General features: G+C 40.4%; 2 protein-coding genes across 6 annotated transcripts; one reads left to right on the top strand and one right to left on the bottom strand.

Moving 5' to 3' along the window:
* The first annotated feature begins 7,906 nt into the window (after nt 1-7,906).
* Trc8 (TRC8 ring finger protein) lies at nt 7,907-13,218 on the top strand. Of its 2 annotated transcripts, none has more exons than XM_017168301.3 (7): nt 7,907-8,830; nt 10,192-10,762; nt 10,826-11,366; nt 11,811-11,985; nt 12,191-12,372; nt 12,433-12,624; nt 12,684-13,218. In XM_017168301.3, the coding sequence occupies exons 1-7, from the start codon at nt 8,383-8,385 to the stop codon at nt 13,020-13,022; spliced, it is 2,448 nt and encodes an 815-aa protein (XP_017023790.1). In that variant the 5' UTR covers nt 7,907-8,382; the 3' UTR covers nt 13,023-13,218. The 2 variants fall into 2 exon arrangements, with proteins under 2 accessions (XP_017023790.1, XP_017023789.1); XM_017168300.3 differs by having other exon boundaries at nt 12,176-12,372.
* Nucleotides 13,219-13,370: 152 nt separating this feature from the next.
* Nucleotides 13,371-19,155, bottom strand: FipoQ (F-box/LRR-repeat protein FipoQ). 4 transcript variants are annotated; one of them, XM_017168227.3, is made up of 8 exons: nt 19,054-19,155; nt 16,875-17,101; nt 15,344-15,668; nt 15,085-15,278; nt 14,603-15,027; nt 14,379-14,546; nt 14,110-14,313; nt 13,371-14,054 (listed from the first exon to the last, which is right to left on the bottom strand). In XM_017168227.3, the coding sequence occupies exons 2-8, from the start codon at nt 16,956-16,958 to the stop codon at nt 13,919-13,921; spliced, it is 1,536 nt and encodes a 511-aa protein (XP_017023716.1). In that variant the 5' UTR covers nt 16,959-17,101; nt 19,054-19,155; the 3' UTR covers nt 13,371-13,918. The 4 variants fall into 4 exon arrangements, with proteins under 4 accessions (XP_017023716.1, XP_017023718.1, XP_017023717.1 ...); XM_017168229.3 differs by lacking the exon at nt 19,054-19,155 and adding an exon at nt 18,734-18,995; XM_017168228.3 differs by lacking the exon at nt 19,054-19,155 and adding an exon at nt 18,877-18,995.
* Between the last annotated feature and the right edge of the window lie 325 nt (nt 19,156-19,480).

Raw genomic sequence — 19,480 nt, 5'->3', positions numbered from 1 at the left:
AAAAAAGAAAAACCTGCGCGGCAGCAGCAGCAGCATTCCCAGGCAGAGGCAGACATGAACTCTCGAATAGAGATGAATTTACAGCTACAAATCGCTTGATCAGTCAACATTTTAGCAACGTCTAATTGTCAGTCAGTCAAACCAGACGGCAAAATGTTGAAAAGCAGCAAGCAGCAGCAGTTGCAGCAAGCAGCAGCAGCAGCAACATCAGCAGCAGCAGCAGCAACATCAGCAAAAAGAGGCCCCAAAGTTGAATTTTTATTGTTGTCACAGCAATTTCAATTGGTTCGATGAGCATTCCAGCATTGCACGCCGGCCAACTAGCGGAGCGATCGAGGATAAAATAAAATAAAATAAAATAAAATACAGCAAAAAATAAAAAACGATCTCAAACTGGCTTAGACGAGAAGAGCAACGAGAGCTGGAGAGACACAGCTCCATCATCGATATTATGTCGCTGGCAGACGATTAATGATTGCCAAGGTGAAGATCTCATCGACAAGCGTTTGCCTCTCTCGATCGGTGGTTTTTCAAGTTACAGTAGAGTCTGTCATAGAAGGATTAATTAAAGAAAATATATATTTTCAAAAGAGGTCCTAAAACTTAATTTTAAGATATTAAAATACCACTTCAAAATTTAAAAAAAAAATTATTTGTACATTTGTTTCAAAAAATGTGCTTCTTTAATCGAATTCCAAACTCTTGATTCTTTTGTTAAAATAAAAAAAATCAGAAAAATAATTATTTACTAACAAATATTTAATTTTAAATTTAAAGAAAGCTCTTCCGAAATACCAGTAAATAAAAACATATATATTTTTTTATTTTCCAAATCCCAAAATCTTTTAAAAATTATTTATTGCAGTCCCGACTGTATCTATTTGATGTTTTTTTTCCTGCATCAGCTCAATGTCAGTGCGTCAGTTCGTCAGTTGATCAGTCTGTCAGTGTCGCCGGGCCAAAGCGAGCAACGTCTCTCTCCCCAACACTTGGTATTTATGCCAATTAGTATGAAATTTCTTACGTGCCCGCAGACAGCCGCAGTCCAAGTCGCGATCCCAGATCCAGCAGCCAACAGCCAACATCCACATCCACATCCAAGATCCAGCTCCAGCCGCCAGGCCTCCATCCTCATCACAAAGCATCGGTGCTTCCGCTTAAACTGGTCCAGTTTCATTTCTTCGATTTCACCCTAATGCCGAGGCCTCTCGGCTACTGTTTTATATCTGCTCCTATATAATGCCCTGGCCCGATGTCGCTTATTGTCTCCCGCTCTCCGCGGGCTTAGCGCCATTTTTGTCGCGCTTTCCCAACTTTGGTTAATCTGCGGGCTGAAATCGGCTCGATCCGCGAATATTTTGTATTTAATTTGCTGCCTCGTTTTATGTCTTTCTGCGTGAAGTGTGTCTGTATTAAAAAATTGGCTTAAAAATATTACTAACTATGGTTTGGCAGACCTCTAGATGTTGTTAAAAATATAAATAATGAATTGGTTTTTAATTAATAAATTTAAATTTTAAAAATTACAATTAAAATTTGATTTTTAAAGTAAAACAACATTTATATATTTTATTTAAATAAATTACATTGAATAATACTTTTAGGGAACTATTAAGCTGAGTAAAATATTTTTTAGGAAGTCTTAATTGGCTAGTTGTCAGGGAAGATCAACGATTAATTCGATTTAAAATCGATTTTATTATGATAAGAAGCCCTAATTACCGAACTAATTATAGAACTAGACTTACAATTTGTGCAGAGTTACTTTAAATCAAGAAGCTACCTCTGAAAGCAAAATACAATATTTTAGTGAATTGTTAAATAATCTGACCGATTATATTATGCTTTTAATAATCGAATTAATCGGCCAATTTTATTTATAGTGGCATATTAAAATAAAATTAAGTAAAGTTTCCTTCCTTATAAAACTAAATAAAATAATATATTAACTTAAAATTGATTTAATAACTCATAATCCATTTAAAAACGCCCAATTAATCGAATTAATCGCCCGCGTGTCCTGAAGTCGGCCCAAGAAAACCCCGAACCAGCAGGTGTTTACTTTCTGGACAGGGAATAACGATTTCTTTCCTTGAGCTCCGCTCCAATTAAGTTTTAAGTCGCACCCATGCTGACCGCAAGTCAGACAAATTTCGAAAACAATTTTCCGCCCAGCAAGTGTGACTCGTTAGGCGCTTCGCCAGCGGCGGCTGTGCTCGGTAATTGAGCAATTATTCATTCAAATGGATTGCCAATTTCGCCGACCAGCCCACAACACAACACGGCAGAGCACCGAGCAGAAGGAGGAGGAGGAGCACATCGGTTCACATCGAAGTCGGGTCCAATTTAGCGGATCGAACTGCGAGAGCTGCAATTGCGATTGCAATTATAAAACAATCACTTGTCCGGATAGGCGGCTCCTGGTCGCCACCTTTAACGGCTGACCATTATTTTCAGTATCCTCCTTGGCTTTCCCTTCCTTTTTTCCTGTGTTTCCTTTTTTTTTCTTTTTTGGGGCGGCGTCCACGCAAATTGTGCTTACTTAATAAGTCGTACAACCTGCTAATGTGAGCAATTTACCAAAGGAGCGCGCTCCAGAGTCGTGTCGGGACGGGAGCTACCTAGAGATGGCATAAAATATTGATACTGTACCGAAAAAGGATTTTAAAATTCGATATATAAAAGTTTTCGATAGTTTCGATAATATATATATATATTTTGTGAAAGCATAGGATTTCTCCTCTTAAAAATTTAAGTAAAATACTTTTTTATATAATATCAAGTGCTATATTTTTGTCCTCCTCTCGATATGCATCCCTAGAGCTACCGGTTCCTGGCCCGCATTTTCTGTGCGCTCATTTTCTGTGGATTTTCTGCGCATGCGCGCCGTCCCCGCCGCGATTGCAATCTGCAAATAGCCGCGTGTGTGAGTGCGCACAATAAAAAGGTGCGAGCTTAAAGAATTTATGGGCCAGCCACAGCCGATAAGCTTGGCGAATAAAATAAAATAAAATAAATAAAAGACAGACAGAGAGGTAGAATGAGAGGGAGAGACATACAGCAAGGACAGAGCACCTAATTATTATAAATAAACCAATCGAACAATAAAGATCTGCTGCCGGGCCAAACTTTCCACGAAACGGTGCGCACACAGTGGCCATAAGAACTTAATCGCAAATGAGATTCCAATGGGGGCCAGGACTCGCGAGTCCCAAAACCGAGGCACAAAACGGAGGCTCAAGCCGGCAACGCCATCGATAACACAATCGATGATGAGGCGGCTCCCAGTTCTACTTAGGAGCCTGGATCCCCAATCCCCAATCCCAAATCTGCAACCGAATCCAGGCTAACAAGCGGTTTGATGGCCAGTCGGCTGGATTAATCGCTGACATGGTCGGGGGGAAATTCCGGCTGGGAGGGAGGGAGGAGTAGCAGCTCCCAAAATGTCCACGACAAACACTGGAGAAAATTTGTAGTTATTGGAGAGTTGGGATTGAAACCGTCGAGGAGAAATAGGAATCATATATAATTTTAAAATAATATTCCCTAATTCATAAAAATACTTAGACAAAAATCTAAAAAAATTAACAAATAATTCAAATATATAATTTTAATAATTTTTAACAAATAAACTTGTGCTTTGTTTATCTTTATTTTAATTTTGTTTTCTATTAACTTCTTTCCAAAATGCCACATTATTTCTGCAAGTGCAAGTCCTTGGAGCCGCCGATAAGGCGCTGACGTAGTTAAACATATTGTAATTGCTGCGATGCCACAAAACGGGTTTCCATCGCAGTCCATGGTCCACGGTCTACAGTCCACGGTCCGTGGTCCGCCGCTCCCGGTCCCGGTCATTGTTTTTGGAGTGGCTTCTGTATCGGTCGCAGCATCAGATTACCACTCTATGTGCAGACAAAGGCGCAGCATCATTCAGCCAATAAATGGAAGGCGTCGTTGTCGTCCTCTGTCCTGCGATCCCCATTCCGAAGCCCCATCCCCTGCTGTCGTCATGGCCTTTGATTTTTGTGGATCAGGAGAACACAGCACGGTAGCCGTTCGATAATTTGCTATGGCATTCCAAGTGTATGTCTCCTTATCCGCATGTCAATCAAGCTCCTAATTATTCGCCGAATGCAAAAGATAATTGGGGCCCGTCGTCGCTTTTTCGGATACTGGTATCCATTTCAATATGAAATATATTTCAGCCGATTCAAGACGATGCTAAAGGCAATTATGACAAGCCCACAAAAATCCGATGATGGGGTTCTTACTTTCCGGCCAAAAGTGGCATCCAATTAAGGCAAAGGGAATAAATAAACGAGCTGGGGATAAGCTGCAGAAGATAATCCTGCAGCTTGAGTTTGGAAAGAATATTATGCAGTTGGGGAATATATATGGTAATATAAATAAGTTTGGTTTATTTTTGGTAATGAAAGGGATGCATTAGGAAGTAATTTCATTAATTAATTAATTTAATTTATTTAAAATATTTTACATTTACCCAATTATAAATAATTAAATTTGGTTTGTTATAGTCAGTATTTATTGGCATTAGTAACAGATTAATGGCAGTGATTTCGATGAGACCAGACTTGGATAGTTGTTTAAGATGTGGTTTTCATTGGCCTTAACAAAGAACATCATTTTCCTGAGTTTTTGATACCCTTTAGTGACTTGAAATAAATTTAAGGTAAGCCATTAGTAAAGTCATAAAATGTAATATATTTATTGGAAAATTTCAATTTTAAATTTATGTTTAAGTTCAGAAAATAGTGATCATCAAATGATAATGATATAATAACAAAACTTTAAATCATTTGTGCTTTATGAGATACCAAATGTAATTTAATTCTGATTATAAATTAAATTTCAAAAGGTATCTATTAGTCGTAACTCAAATTAAAAGAAGGCTTTGATTTTACAGCCTCTTTCGGCAGCGTTAACGGCTGCTAATTCATTTGGCATCGCAGCAGGTTTCCACCTGCCTATATCTATCTAAATAGCCACTATCTGTGAGTGGTAATCACATGCTGGGAAACGCAATGCGCTGGTTCTCATGCTCGCATATTGGTCCTGGTCCTGTCTTCCTGCCATTCGCATATAACCTGAAAAAAATGTGTATTAATTTGTACAAGAAAGTATAAATTAGAAAAAAAGTTTATCGGGATTCTGGACTTGCCTGGAATGCACAAGCAATAGTAAAGTGCATGCAGTGGAGGCTGCGCTTTGTTTCTCTTTTATATAAAAAATATTTAATAAATTTATTTTTAAAATATAATTCCAAATTTATAGCAGTGTAGCCACCAAAGTGTAATGAAATCACACATGAACGTTGGAAAATGAAACTGCAATTGGAGTCGCGGAAAAAACAGGGGCCAAGTGGGGAGCTGGAAAGACATGGAGACCATCGACCATCGACCATCGACCATCGACACTTTGTACGCTGTTGTGTAAAACGATTGGCGCGTTAATCAACGTACAAATTTCCGACTTATATGGTTAGCGAATTAAATCGTTCCCCCGAGATCCAGCCACCGCTAGCAGCTACCGGCCTTCCGATCCGAATCCGCGTCCGCGTCCGAATCCCGAGCCTGGTCAGCTGTCTCAATGACAGCTCCGCCGATTAGAACTGGAGCGATAAATTATACAATTGCCATGCGTGCGAACTGCAAAGAGAGAGGATCTCGGTTCGGAGGATCTCGGATCTCGGATCTCGGTTCGGGAGCAGCGCTACCATATCGAGATCCCGGGTCTCGCCGATGACAATTACACTGATTACATTAAATATATGAGGCCCATATTGGGGGCCCACAGCGCCTCGGGGAGTGTTAACTGTTCGCCTGCCCCTCTAAAAAGAGAGGAAATAAAATAAAATACAAAATATATAGAGATTGCCTAGCGTAATTTGTGCAATTTGCTGCCCCTTCAAGTATGCAATGCGACTCGCTGGCACCAAAAGCCTCGTGAAAACTATGCAAATTAGCGGAGCTGCGGGGCTGTTGAAAGAATAATGAACTCAAGATACGCTAATTATTTTCATTAAAATATATATTAATTTATAGTTTTTTAAATCCCCAATGTGCTGTTAATATATTTTATTGTTTTCTAAATCCCAAATATGCGGAATTTAAAACAAAACCCTTTAAATACCCAACTCTGACCTATTTGCAATCCAAATCGCCTTACCCCAAATACCCTTCGTTTGGAATAAAGAAATCGACAAACCTGCATGCATTCCTCGACTTACAAACGGCTGCCTATTTTCTGTTTTTTTGTTTTGTTTTGTTATGACCCGTGTGTGCAGTTTGTTTAAAATTCTTGTGGCGCGGCATGAAAAATCAATTATGTTAGTTGAACTCCCCGAGCTAAACGCTAAACAATTGCGCATAATTACGAGCGTTGCGTTTTGGGGCAAACGCGAAACCTAAATGCGGACTGCATTGCCTCAATTTGAGGCATTTGCATAAGAGAAGGGGTCGCAAACAAGAAAGAACAACAATTAAGGTTCCAAATGGCAAAAGTTAATGACCGAACAATTGAGGAAATTCACGTAAATGACTTTCCGTGGGGGTACGGATTAGAAGGAATTCAGGAAATGTTTACTTTGGAATCGTTTATACTGCAGACATTTCACTCGAAATATAGGAAACGGAAGTGATTTTTGAAAGAAAGTCAATGGCAAAACGCATTAAATAAATGTACAGCAATGGGAGTACAAATTTATTTTAATAAACAAATACGTATTTTTAAATACAACCTAAAATAAACACTGTAAATAAAAATGGCTATACAAATATTATTATTTTCTTTTTTGAAATATACAAATAAACAACCTGAGAAGGCCAAGCTCTAACCATTGTATGTTTCAATTTGTAGTAAATTTTGTTTACTCAATTTTTAAGCATTTCCGCCCGACTTGCATGAAATTTAATATCCGCTAACAGTTCTCCCATTTTGAATTCCGCAAAGAAAGCGCCAAAAGTCACCCGCTTATCGATAGATTTGTAAACTAGTTCCGGTTCCGGTCAAATAGAGGCGATAGCGATAGCCGACGCCGGCTTCCGGGTCAGCACCTAAGATCATTCAAGGATAAGGATTAAAGTAGAGTGCAGTTTGGACTACTATAACACCAGCCTCCCCCTTTCCCATATATACGGCAACAACTTCGCCAAGAGAACCGCTACTTCCTGGCGCAGACATTAGGCGATGTAGGATGTCTCTGGAGGACACCATCCATCTCCAAACAGAGATTACCTCTGCAGAGGACATCGATGACACAGTCTTGATACTGGAGGAGAATGTTAAGGCTGCAGCAGAGCTGGCAGAACCTCCCACCGTCGTCAGCTCCAAGTTGCGCCGCCCTACACTACCACCGGAAATCAAGGAGCTCATCGATACCAAGCATAGGCTCAGGAGACGGTATTCAAGGACTCATGAGTCCGAAGTTCTCAGGACCTACCGTAGATTGGCCCACCGAGTTAGGAAACTCCTGAAGCGCCTAGACCAGGGACTCTATGAAAACGAACTGGAAGAGGCAACACCGGAGTGGGACACCGCCGAACTGGAAACTTACTGGCAAGAATAAGAGGCAGGCAACCCCAAAGTTCCCATTAAAATCGAAAATCTGAAATAAAATAAAATCTGAAATAAAATATAATAAAACAATATTGAAAAACAGCCAAGCTATACATTTTGTTCTAAAAATGTATCGAACGGTCTACATTTTCTTTTACTAAAAAAGAAAGATTGCCCGAATGAGTTTTAAAATAGCAAAGTTTCAAATATTTTGAATTTGTAACGGTAAAAACAACCATTTCATATTTTATTTGTGCAGCCCTGCTGTTCAGTGTGGCCAGACCTTCATTTCTATGCGGCGCCTCATATCGATATTAGTGTTGTGGTATTTTATAGGTTTTTGTAATTTAGTTCGCTTTGGCAGGAAAAAACAAAAAACAAAATTGTGAAAAGTGTAAAGTTCGGGCCAAAAATCGTAGGAAAAAGTGGAGCGCAACAAGCAAGGGCACGGAAAAGCGCTCAATAGAAGGAAGACGAAACATACCACCTGCCGACGAACCTACCTTTTACCTTTTACCTCCCTACCTCCTTACCTTTTCAATCTGATATATTTTCACACGAACACAAGCACGCACACCGACACGGACACGCACGCACACCTGCGCAAGTACACTGTCATCATTGGACTTGTTGTGTTGTGCTTTTCTTGGTTTGTTATTTGCGAAATCGAAAGACGCGAAGGCCACACAACAAATGCGTGCGGCGGCGGCGAGAAGGTATAGAGACTGAAAGATTGGAAGTCGCTGAAATCGCAGTGGAACTGCAAGTGGAAATTGCCGAGTCACGCGGGATCAGCAGTCGGTTACAATGTCCATGCGAACGAAGGTTCTGGGCCTGGTGGACGTCATCATGCGCGTGCCGCCCGTGATGGTCATCGATGAGATCCTGAAGATCGGCATGGGTCTGCCCACGCGGCTCTATCCGGACAAGTCGTCGTCGCCGTCCTCGTCGTCGTCCGCCGAATCCCTGCCCCAGACAGATGCCTCCTCTACGGACGCCAGCCAAGATCCCTTTGCCAGCGTCAAGGCCTTCTTCGGCCTGAACGGCGCTGATGGTATAGCGGCCGCCACCACCTCGGCAGCCGTTGCCGCCCAGGAGGCCCTGGAGCGGAGCATCGAGAATGCCTCGAGATCGGCGCAATCGGACGGCATTCTGAGCTCCGGCTTCAATACGCTGATGAACGAGCTAGCGCAGGACGAGTCGCTATCGGATCTAATCAGCATCACCACCGTCAAGTTTGTCATCTGCCTGTTTGGTAAGTAATCCATTGATGTGTTTCGGGGGACATTAAAGGTGAATTCCCTGAATGAACACGTCACTCGATTGGAGCCTCGGTCAAGGTGCGATTTAGTGGCCTGTCTTACTGTGGGTTCGGAAAGTAAATTCCTATAACTTATATTTTGTTAAGGATTACAAAACAGTTTGGTTATTAAAATCCAACAGTTTTCCAATTAAAAATCAAGGAAAATAATTTAATTTATTTTTTAAAATATAAACAGGTTAAAAGTTTATATTTCGTTTAGAATAATGCCAAGGCAAGTGCATTTAAATTTATTTAGAATTATTTAAGAACCCACATTAAATTTAAATAGATTTTTCAAGGCTTAGTATTTTGTAGCATACTTTTGGACCGCATTTAAAGGGAATTTTAATCCTCAACCTTTTAATTTTATATTTACTTATAAAATATAGTTCCTTTACTATTTTTGTCTATTTTAGGTATACCTATAATTAAATTCTTTTCTTCACGTGTCTTATAGAGGAAATCGATAATACTTCTTGATTATGAAAACCTGTTAGATTGGTTAACTATGTATATAAACCTACACTACCTAATATATACTCCTAGAACCTCTGACGTATGAAAAGAAACCATCGAAAGAAACTGTTTGGGATACTTTCACATGGTTTGTTTTCTCGCCTAATCACTATGACTGCTATAGAAAATAAGTAAAGACTGAAAAAAAGATAGCAGAAAATAGTTCAGAATCATGGTTAAATTTTAAAATAATATACAGAGTTCTGTTATCTTTGAAAAGTAGATTAAATTAATGACAATTGAGTTTAGATAGGTCAGGTAATGGCCAAAGATAGCAAAGTAAACAAGAATTCGTGGAATAATAAGGCATTATAAATTAGCTTTTTCCATGGGGAATTAGAATTTAGCGACCGGGAAATGAATTCTTTTAATAAATATTACTTAAAATATTTATGAAATATCAATATTATTTAATTATATTAATAATTAATATAAGAAAACTCAAATCCACTGCGAAATACAGAATTTGCCTTCTTTTCCAGTAATTTCTCAGCAAAATAATTTGAAATTCTTAAAGAAATGTTGATATTTCTGTTATTTTTCAATGTTTTTCTTCTAGTTATAATACAACTTTTAGCAAAATGAAATAACATTCAAGTTTTCCTTGCCATGAGGCGAAATCCAAGCCATTCCAATTTATTTAAAAGTTCATTGCTTTCGACCTGCGCTGACGAAACCGCTGAATTCCAAGGGCCGCTTATCGCTGGCGTACTTTGATCGCCCATTAAAAAAAAGAAAAACTTAAACCAAACCAATGCTTAGCACTTGACTCATTCAATTACCTTGGCATCTTGCAGGTTTCCTCTCAGCCGCCTGCATCTTTATGCTCTGGACCCGTCACCTGGTGATGGTCTACATGTTCCTCACCTCGCTCGGCCTCACCTTCCTCTCCTACTGGTCCAACGTGAGTGCTTTGGCTTTGATGGAGCGCAGTCCCTGCATACTGGAGGACCTGATGTCGCTAAACACCACGAGATTACTGGACTCAGGCGGTGTAGTCATGTCGTTGGCCCCGCATCTAATGGCCCAATGGTTCATGGGCATGCTCTTTGCGTATATCCATTTGGGTCCGAGATTCGAGATGCTCCAAAAGTCAATGCCCATCATCTTTGCTAGTCCCATACTGGTGGCCATGCTGCCGCTTCCCCCCAAGATGGTGCAACAACTGCCCGTGGTGGCTGGATTTACGCCCATTATCCTGACAATGATAACGCTGATGCACAGTGCCATGGAGGCTAGTCGAACGGTGTACAATGGTTATCAATATGCCATGAATTTCGTGTCCAATTTTGGTCTGTCAGCTTTGATTGAGAACGAATGGCAGCGATTGAATGTGCCCAATGTATTGAGGGTTTTCTGGACCATTAGGTGAGTGAGCATTACAATTAGAAACCTCTTTAAAAATTAAATATAAATTAAATATTTAAACAGAATCATTCAAGGCGGCTATGCCTTGGCCATGGCGGAAACCGAGGAACCCTTTGAACTGATGCCAGCCACCGAGAAGCTCCTAGTCGATGGCTGTGAAACACTAACCGCCGTACTGGGCATGACCGGTGTCATCTCTATGATCTGCCATTACATTGGTCGGGGCTTCCAGTGGTATCTGCTTACCTATGACAACGATGAGGAGAAGTCCCTGGGCACTGTATCGGCGGTGCTCTTCTACATTTTGGCCCTGCAAACGGGCCTGACCTCTCTGGCGCCGGACAAGCGCTTTGTGAGATTGTGCCGGAATCTGTGCCTGCTTATGACCGCCTTGCTGCACTTTCTACACAACATCGTCTCGCCCATTCTGATGTCGCTGAGTGCGGCGCGGAATCCCTCAAGGAAGCGTCATGTTCGTGCTTTAACCGTCTGCGCTTTTCTGGTGGTGATGCCCGTATCCCTGCTCTACTACCTCTGGTCACAGCGATCCATATCCACCTGGTTGCTGGCAGTTACCGCCTTTTCCGTGGAGGTTATCGTTAAGGTAAGACGGATTTCATAAATAATACAATTCAGCAACATTTACATTTAGCGATTTCTAAAACTGTGAGTGAATTTCGATACATTTAACAATTTCATTGGCGATAAATCAATATTTTGTTTGATATATTGGAGCAATATCATCGAAAAATGGAAATTAATTAAACTATATTATTTTCTGAGAATTTTTGCAAAGATGGAATATTTTTCGATAATTAAAATTTCGATATGTTGATGTTTATATATTATTTAAACTATATATTTTTTTTAGATTTAGAATATGTTCCACTAATTACAATCTCGATATATAAATTATATAGTTTTCTAAGATTTTTCGATTTTAAAATATTTTCCGATAATTAAAATCTCGATTTTCGATATTATTATTATTTTTTTAATTATTCTTTTGTAAACTTTCGAAAATAATAAATAAATTACCTCCCTCCAGGTGCTCGTTTCACTGGCCACCTACACGCTCTTCCTCCTGGACGCCCGTCGCCAGTTCTTCTGGGAGAAGTTGGACGACTACCTGTACTACGTTCGGGCCTTTGGCAATTCGGTGGAGTTTTGCTTTGGCATCCTGCTCTTTATAAACGGTGCTTGGATCCTGATCTTCGAGTCGGGTAAGTGGCTTGACCTCCTCATCCTTTTGTCATGAAACTCATTGAGTGGGAGAGTGGGATTCATCGCTTTCCTGGGGCCCATCCGTCTGTTGTTTGTTCCGCGTCCGTCCATCTGTGTGTGCATGTACAATTTTTTTTTGTTTATTTGGTTGATTTTTTTTTCCGTGTATCGATAATTATAACTTGATAGCCCAAAATGCTACAGGCGGCGCCATCAGAGCGATCATGATGTGCATCCATGCCTACTTCAACATTTGGTGCGAGGCCCGGGCCGGGTGGTCCGTGTTTATGAAGCGTCGATCGGCGGTCCACAAGATCTCCGCACTGCCAGAGGCAACGTCAGCCCAGCTGCAGGCCTTTGACGATGTCTGTGCTATTTGCTACCAGGTGAGATTCTGCGATCCGGCGGCCACAAAAAACAGGCTTTATATTTTTGAAATATTGCAGGAGATGTACTCGGCCAAGATAACGCGGTGTCGGCACTTCTTCCATGGCGTTTGCCTGCGCAAATGGTTGTATGTCCAGGATCGTTGTCCTCTGTGCCACGAGATAATGATGTACACGGACAATAATGCCCAGGAGACGGAACCAGTGGCGGCGGCTCAGGCAGAACAGCCGCTCAGGCTCTATCCCAGAGATGTGAGTATTTTTAAAGATTTCCTTGTGGGAAATCCGTTTAAATACAATTTTTCTGGCAGGATGGCAACAATGCCGGCGGAGTGGCTCCGCGACGCTCGCCGGAACGTACTATTCCCGATGTGCCGGAGACGGCCGCCGCTTCTACAAACGCAACAGCAGCTGCCGCGGCCGTGATTGGAGCCGAGGCTGCCGCAAACATTGTCGAGTCGGCAGCTGCTGTGGCAGCAAGCAGTGCCAGTGTCAGCGTCAGCGCCAGCGGTAGCAGTGCCAGCAGCAGCTACATGAGCTCCACATCCGCCCAGCCGCCACCGCCAACGGCCACATCGGCGGCAGCGGTGGCCACGGCGGCGGCCAGCAATACAACGCACATGTTCCGGATGTCACAGGATCAGCAATAGGCGTACCTTCTTGAACTTCTAATATAAATATTATGTAAAAATGCAAAGGCTTCTTCTCTCTTTTCCTAACACACTCCACACACACGCACACCCCACACACCCACACCCTTCGATCCTCATAGACAGACGCAGCCATGCTTAAATTAAATTAAATTAAATTATAAACGCGCCCCTGCACGAGTTGAAGAGACGATAATTGAACCAGAGATCTATGTAGGTTAAGTTTATGGTAAAAAGTTGATCCAAAAATGTTGAAAAACACAAACAAAAAAAACAGAAACTTAGTTCTAAAACAGTGTAAAAAACGAACCCAGCAGCAAGAGAAAAAAAAAACATTTTGTGGTAAAGTCTGAAAATGATTTAATCAAGTTACCAAGTAAAAAAACAAAAAACTAGTTAAAAACATAAATAAAACGAAATCAATCGAGATGAAAAATGTGTATAATTTTGTAAATGTAAAAAGAAAGAAATTGTTTTGTTTTTTTAATTTAAATTACACCTATGTACGTTTATTTAGATTTAAAATAATTAAACGAAAAAGAAGCGGAAAATACAGAAAACAACAAACAGAGAATAGTTAAGGCATAAAAAAAAACAAAAAAAGAATTGTATTGATTTTTTAAAGGATTTTCTTTGGGTCTAGATAACAAATATAATAGCAACAGTGAGTTTTGGGTTTATAAAACAAAATCTATTTCATTTTATAAACATTTAATCATATAGTTTATTTTTTTATAATTTTTTAAATAATTATTTTTGATTTCGAATGTTTTAAAAACACCTTATAAACCCAAAACGCACTGTATGTAGAGTAACCACTCTTCAGGGTGAACAAAATATCATTTTTATAGATAAACATTGATATATCGGCCTCAAAGGCCTTTTCCAAAAAGATCTCAGTTGAAAATCAAATCGTTGTAGTTGCGCAGCAGGTGATAGGGCGACACCCGGCAACAGGTGGTGGTACGGACCACAGTGATGCGATCAGCACGTTCGAAATTGGCCTTCACTGTCTCATAGTAACGTCCATCGCTAAGAATGCCAGAAATGTTAGTCCTAAAAAACTCAAAGGATTTTAAACCCTCACCTGAGGACCATGCATCTTAGCTTGAGGCACTTGACGCGCAATATATCGATGGCCTTCTGGCTTTTGTCGGAGAAACGCAAGTTATCCGGATCCCAGCGCAACTCCAGACGCTCCAGATTTCCACAATTGGAGGCAATGGTGTCCATCAACTGATCCACATGGATGTTAACGCCCAGTTTCTCAGCCGTGCCCATGACAATGATCCTTAAAGGGTCACAAGTGTGGTTATACAAATTCAAAAAAATAAAAAAAATAATATAATTTCATACTTGCAATTGCCCAGCAGCGGCAGAATGCTCATCCACAGCTGGTCCGTGATATGGGGCATTCCCGAGAGACAGCAGGCGCTGAGCTGGTGTCCCTGACGCTGCACGAACTTGAGCAGGCCCTCATCCGTGATGTTGTCCGAGGAGTCCAGGTCCAGGGAAATCAGAGATCTAAAAGGAAATATATTTAATGACAGGATAGGTCACTAACTCCCAAGATCCCTCACCTCGTAGTGCCCGACTCCATCCACTGCTTCAGCACGCTATCGTTAAAACCATTGATCTGACCGGCGGACAAAAACTTGAGGGTAGGAATCCTGGTTAGCATATCCACCAGACACTCGGTGGACAGATCCGTGGCCGTGATATCTAGCTCCTGTAGAGCGCACTTGTCCCACTCCGCCTGCATCACAAACTCGGACTTCAAACTGGTTCCGTTCATCAGCAGGCAGGTCAGACGCTTCGATCTTTGGATGAGGGTCTTCAGAGTGGATCCGGTGACCTTGTTGCAAAAGTTCACAGCCAGGCACTCCAGCTGGATGCAGTTGGAGCTGAAGGCGTCAATGTGCGAGTCGTCGATGAAGTTGATTCCATAAAGATTAATCACCCGCAGATTGGGCGTGGCCGACTTCAGTTTGTGGACGTTGATTACCTGATGAAAGTATTATAAATTTATTATTTATTAATATATTATGAATTACTAACTCACCTCGTAGATCTCCTCTTCCTCCTCCTCGCACTTCTCGTATGTTCCTATGAGATGCAATACCTCCAAGCCGTTGATAAAGTTGTAGATCTTTCGCATGAAGCCCTCCATGAAGATCACCTCCGACAGGCAAATGCACATGTATCGGAGTTTTGTGGGAAAAGCCTGCATCTCGCTGAAGTCGTGCAGTTGCATAGCTAAAAAATAGGGGAATAATTATAATATAATTTCTATCTTTATAATAAAATCAAAGTTAACTTACCCGTGGAGAAATCCAGCAGCATGTGCGTGAGATTGGGACACTTGGCCGACAGTTCGTGGAGCACCGTGTGCGTGATGAGCTCGATGGGCAGCTCAATGTACCGCAGCGTAGGACCGAATCTCACGGATATCAGCTGGAGCAGCATCTCCAAGGAGCCCACATGCAGGCCAGAGACCTCCGGGCGCAGAGATACATTCTTCCAGAGACGTGTATCATAGGCAATCGATCGCCAGCGGCGACAAATCCGGGCCAGGCGGCAGATCTCGCGATGTGACAGATACGAGAAGATGTGTAGTAGGACCTTGTCGGGCAGCTTCTCGATGGTCTGCGGTCAAGAAAAATATATAAATTTGGGTAAACGAAGAAACTGAATAAGATAATGCATTTAAAATATAAATTTAAACCAATTTATAGACCTATAGTTTCATTTTAATTAATTTTCACTCTCTTAATCTCCTTCTCTCAGCGATCTCCGTCTATATGTTATCTCTAATTATTTTGTAGATATTTCTCTTTCACCAGGTCCATTCTCTCCCAGACAAAGAGCAAGAAATAAGTAAATTATATGGATCTTTAAAGCTCATTAGAATCAGTACCGTATCGGCAAAAGGGCTGCGAACTGTGCCATCCGACAGGTAAACCTGCGAGGCCTCGACAGCCAGCTGACCCCAGATATCCGTGGAAATATCCATCCCTCAGTCCAGCTATTGCACTTGTATATAGATTGGATTCGAAAGCACTTAGCTTATATAAAAAAATATATATAGGTAAAAAACAGAGGAACACCACGCGTTTTACGGCCTGCCAGCTGAATGTCCGTCGGACTGAGCTACTTTCGCGCTACTGCGAGTGGGAGATCCCACCGAGATCGCATCGGATTCTCCAAAAGACCTACCCACCGCCAGGCAATCGACTCAAGAGAATATCAGGGGGTCCTATTAATAGACGAGTGCTAGTAACGTTGGCAGCAGAGAGTCGAGAGACCTGTCTCGGAACCATCATCAGCTGTTCGCAGGCCCGCACTACTTACGCACTCTCCCAGAACAGCCCAACCACTGAATGCATTCCAACAAGAAGAATGTAATATTTTGTACTAAATACAGTGAGGAAAACTCTATTTACCAGATTAAAATCAAAGTTTTGGTTAAGGCAAATCAAGCTTCAGCTCTTAAAGGTTCTGTAAAAAGTCTTTAGATATTTGAAATCACCAGAATGTGTGGCAAAAAGTATGCTAGACAGAAATCTATAACAACATGTGTCTAAGAGTATGCAATGAAATATTTAAAAAGCCAAGCTTGTGATCTCTTACCGCGATTCCAAGGATTTCAAATCTACAGCGGTTTATTTCCAAATTTAACTTTTAAATATATCTTTTTATTTCTGATTTATTTAATTATTTAAATTTATTTGAGTGTACTTTTTGGTATATGTATTTAATAGCATTTTATTTGTTTGCCAAGTTTTCTATATATACGCCACCGATCGGCCGGGTTTGTTTTGTTTACTATATAGTAATTGGAATGCTACTCACCAGTCGCGTTTTTCCCGCCGCATTGAGATCGTCACGTCCTCCGATCGCCTGCGTTTGTGCTGCCAAAACATTCCAATTATCCATGGCAGGATACGCCTTGGGTCAGCCGGGCAAGTGTCTGTGTTATGGTGTATTCTTGTGGCTCTGGATCCAGGTGAGTCTATCTATCGGTGCTAACTCTATGGGAAATATACAGGCGGGCGCCGGTTTGTGTTTTGTGTTGGCGTCTATAAGTAGCACAAGCAATTCATTCATGAAATCTACTATTCGATGAGGTTTCTCCGTCTAGATACGGTGGGTGCTAAGTAGAAGCAGACTTTGTTTATTCAATCAATCTAGTCTGCTGGATTTACTAACTGCTTAAAAAGAACACTATTCTGTGGTTAGTGTTATTTTGATTATTTCTTCATGCTTTGCTTAAAAAATAAAAAATGTCAAGCAATAAAGTAAATTATTTTTTTTAGATAAACATTAATCTAAAATTGTCCTAAGCAGTTCCCTGGATTCAATAGCTGCTTGAGAAGTAATTTGCACTGTCCTAAGCAGTGCCTTAAATGTTTCACTGCTTTCTAAGCAATTTTTCTGCTGTCAGGACAATCTTTGCTTTTAATAATTTTAAATATATAACTATTAAAATATTGAATATTATAAAAATTCCATAAAATAATTGTGAATATGAATATACTAACACAAAAGTGCAGATCAAGCAAGTTAGCATGGAAATACAGTTACCTAAGCAGTTCTAGGAAAAAGGTTTCATGGATTTAACAACTGCTTGTAAAGGACAAAAGCGTATGCTTTTTTAAGGGGGGGGTAAGGTATTTAATTTTTTTTTCCGTAAATTTTTTTTTATTTTTTATTTTAAAAGTTCAATATCATAAGAATATTGTGTCCAAGTTTTACATCAATCATAGTAAAATTGACGAAGTTATGCGGAGCTGAACGAAGGTCGGTTGGTGTTCAATGCATGAGAATCACAAAGTTTAAAGCGCTCTCCTGAAAAATGCCATTTTGAAAATCGGTGTACACGATAACTAAAAATATACTGAACCAATCGGTTTGAAATTTGGAACATAACTTCTTTAGATAATTCTACAGGTATTCTCGTCGAGCTTTTTTTAATTTTTAATTTTCTTATATTTTTTATTTAACAAATTAACTTAATTTTTTAGTCAAAAATCGGGGTTTTGACTTCAAATTTTGATAAAAAATAGGGAAAAAATTTTAAAAATAAAAACGCTTCGAGAATACCTCGGGACACTTATCCTTTAACGAATGAGGTATAATTTTTGTAGATCGGATGATTCTGTGGACAGTTAGGATGTACACCGCAAACCAACTTTTTTTGGAGGCAACTCGGGAGATTCCCTATAACTCCTCTACCTCTAAATATTTTTCAATACAAAATTTATCACAAACTGTTCAAATGTTGTGTTATTATATGGTATTTAATTCGTTAAGCTAGCTTTAGCCGTTTCGCCACAACATTTTTTTGAAAAGTGGGCATTTTTGCACCGAATTAACCTTACCCCCCCCCCCTTTAAGAAACGTTTTCAGGATAAATTTAAACATGAACTTATAAATAAATAAATAAAATTTTTAATATACTTTTTTCACCATATGTCTATTCCTGAATACTCTCTTAATTAGAAGATTTCTTATTTAAAATATATTATTTTCTTCCTACCCAAATAAATTTAAAAAAATGCATGCAAAAAGCCAAAATAAAAGCCATATGTTTTTTTATGTTTAAGCAGCACAGCACACATAATTACCCATTATTTTGATTAATCAAATCAAATTGTTAGACACTCTACAAGTACAAATTGATGCAAGAACAAAAGCCATTAATTAATTACTTGTTGCCTTGACGCAACCTGCAGTCAGTTCGTTGAAATAAAGCAAATTTCGGCACTGGCAAATTATGCAAAATTTATTTTATGAACACTGTTTTCTTTTTTCATCTTTTAATTTGCGAGTACACATCAAAAATTTGTTTTACCCTTTGCCTGGGTTATTTATAGGTCTTTCGCCTGGTTCTGGTCGCCAATTTGTGCGGCTGCAACGCCCCGAAAATCGCCGAAAAAATAATGCAATTTCGTAACTTTCGCCACGACTCTGCTGCGGAAATACTTGGCAAATTGCAATGATTTCATTCACTTCTTCGCTGGCAAATTACTTGCTAATTGGCTGCAGTATCCGGCGGATATTGGTCGATTCTACGGCATTTACATGGGCGATCGGTTCCGTGTTCCGCGCACTTGACGGCTCCACAACTCTCTGGCGACTGAGGAAACTCAGGCGTCCGCGAAAAATGGTCAGCAGAATGCCAAAATCCGTTCGGCTAGTTGGTCGGATTGCTCCGATGGACATGGAGGGGTTATTCGGGGACGATCCCAAAGCGAAGAGCAGCGCAGACAGGCAGATGTAACCTGCATACGTTGTTCTGATGGCGACCGGCCAACAAGAGGGGCAAATTATGGGGCGTGGCACTCGAGGTATTCATTTTCATATCGGTTCAAACAAAAAAAGTAGCATTTGCGTTATGAGTTCACAAGGAATTTATTAATTTTATATTATTTGATAGCAGAGCTGCTAAGCGCAGC

Source organism: Drosophila kikkawai, chromosome 3R (assembly GCF_030179895.1).
Source record: "Drosophila kikkawai strain 14028-0561.14 chromosome 3R, DkikHiC1v2, whole genome shotgun sequence".
Taxonomy (NCBI): Eukaryota; Metazoa; Arthropoda; class Insecta; order Diptera; family Drosophilidae; genus Drosophila; species Drosophila kikkawai.
The sequence above is the reverse complement of the archived record's forward strand: the minus strand, read 5'-3'. Positions and strand labels throughout refer to the sequence as shown.

Bases quoted from the DNA above. Each gene is read 5' to 3' on its own strand.
- Trc8 (XM_017168300.3), top strand. From the start codon at position 8,383: ATGTCCATGCGAACGAAGGTTCTGGGCCTGGTGGACGTCATCATGCGC. The intron at 8,831-10,191 runs GTAAGTAATCCA...GGCATCTTGCAG, and splicing joins GTTTGTCATCTGCCTGTTTG to GTTTCCTCTCAGCCGCCTGC. The intron at 11,986-12,175 runs GTAAGTGGCTTG...ATAACTTGATAG, and splicing joins GATCCTGATCTTCGAGTCGG to CCCAAAATGCTACAGGCGGC.
- FipoQ (XM_017168226.3), bottom strand. From the start codon at position 16,035: ATGGATATTTCCACGGATATCTGGGGTCAGCTGGCTGTCGAGGCCTCG. The intron at 15,669-15,939 runs GTACTGATTCTA...TCTTGACCGCAG, and splicing joins GCAGCCCTTTTGCCGATACG to ACCATCGAGAAGCTGCCCGA. The intron at 14,547-14,602 runs GTGAGGGATCTT...ATTTCCTTTTAG, and splicing joins ATGGAGTCGGGCACTACGAG to ATCTCTGATTTCCCTGGACC.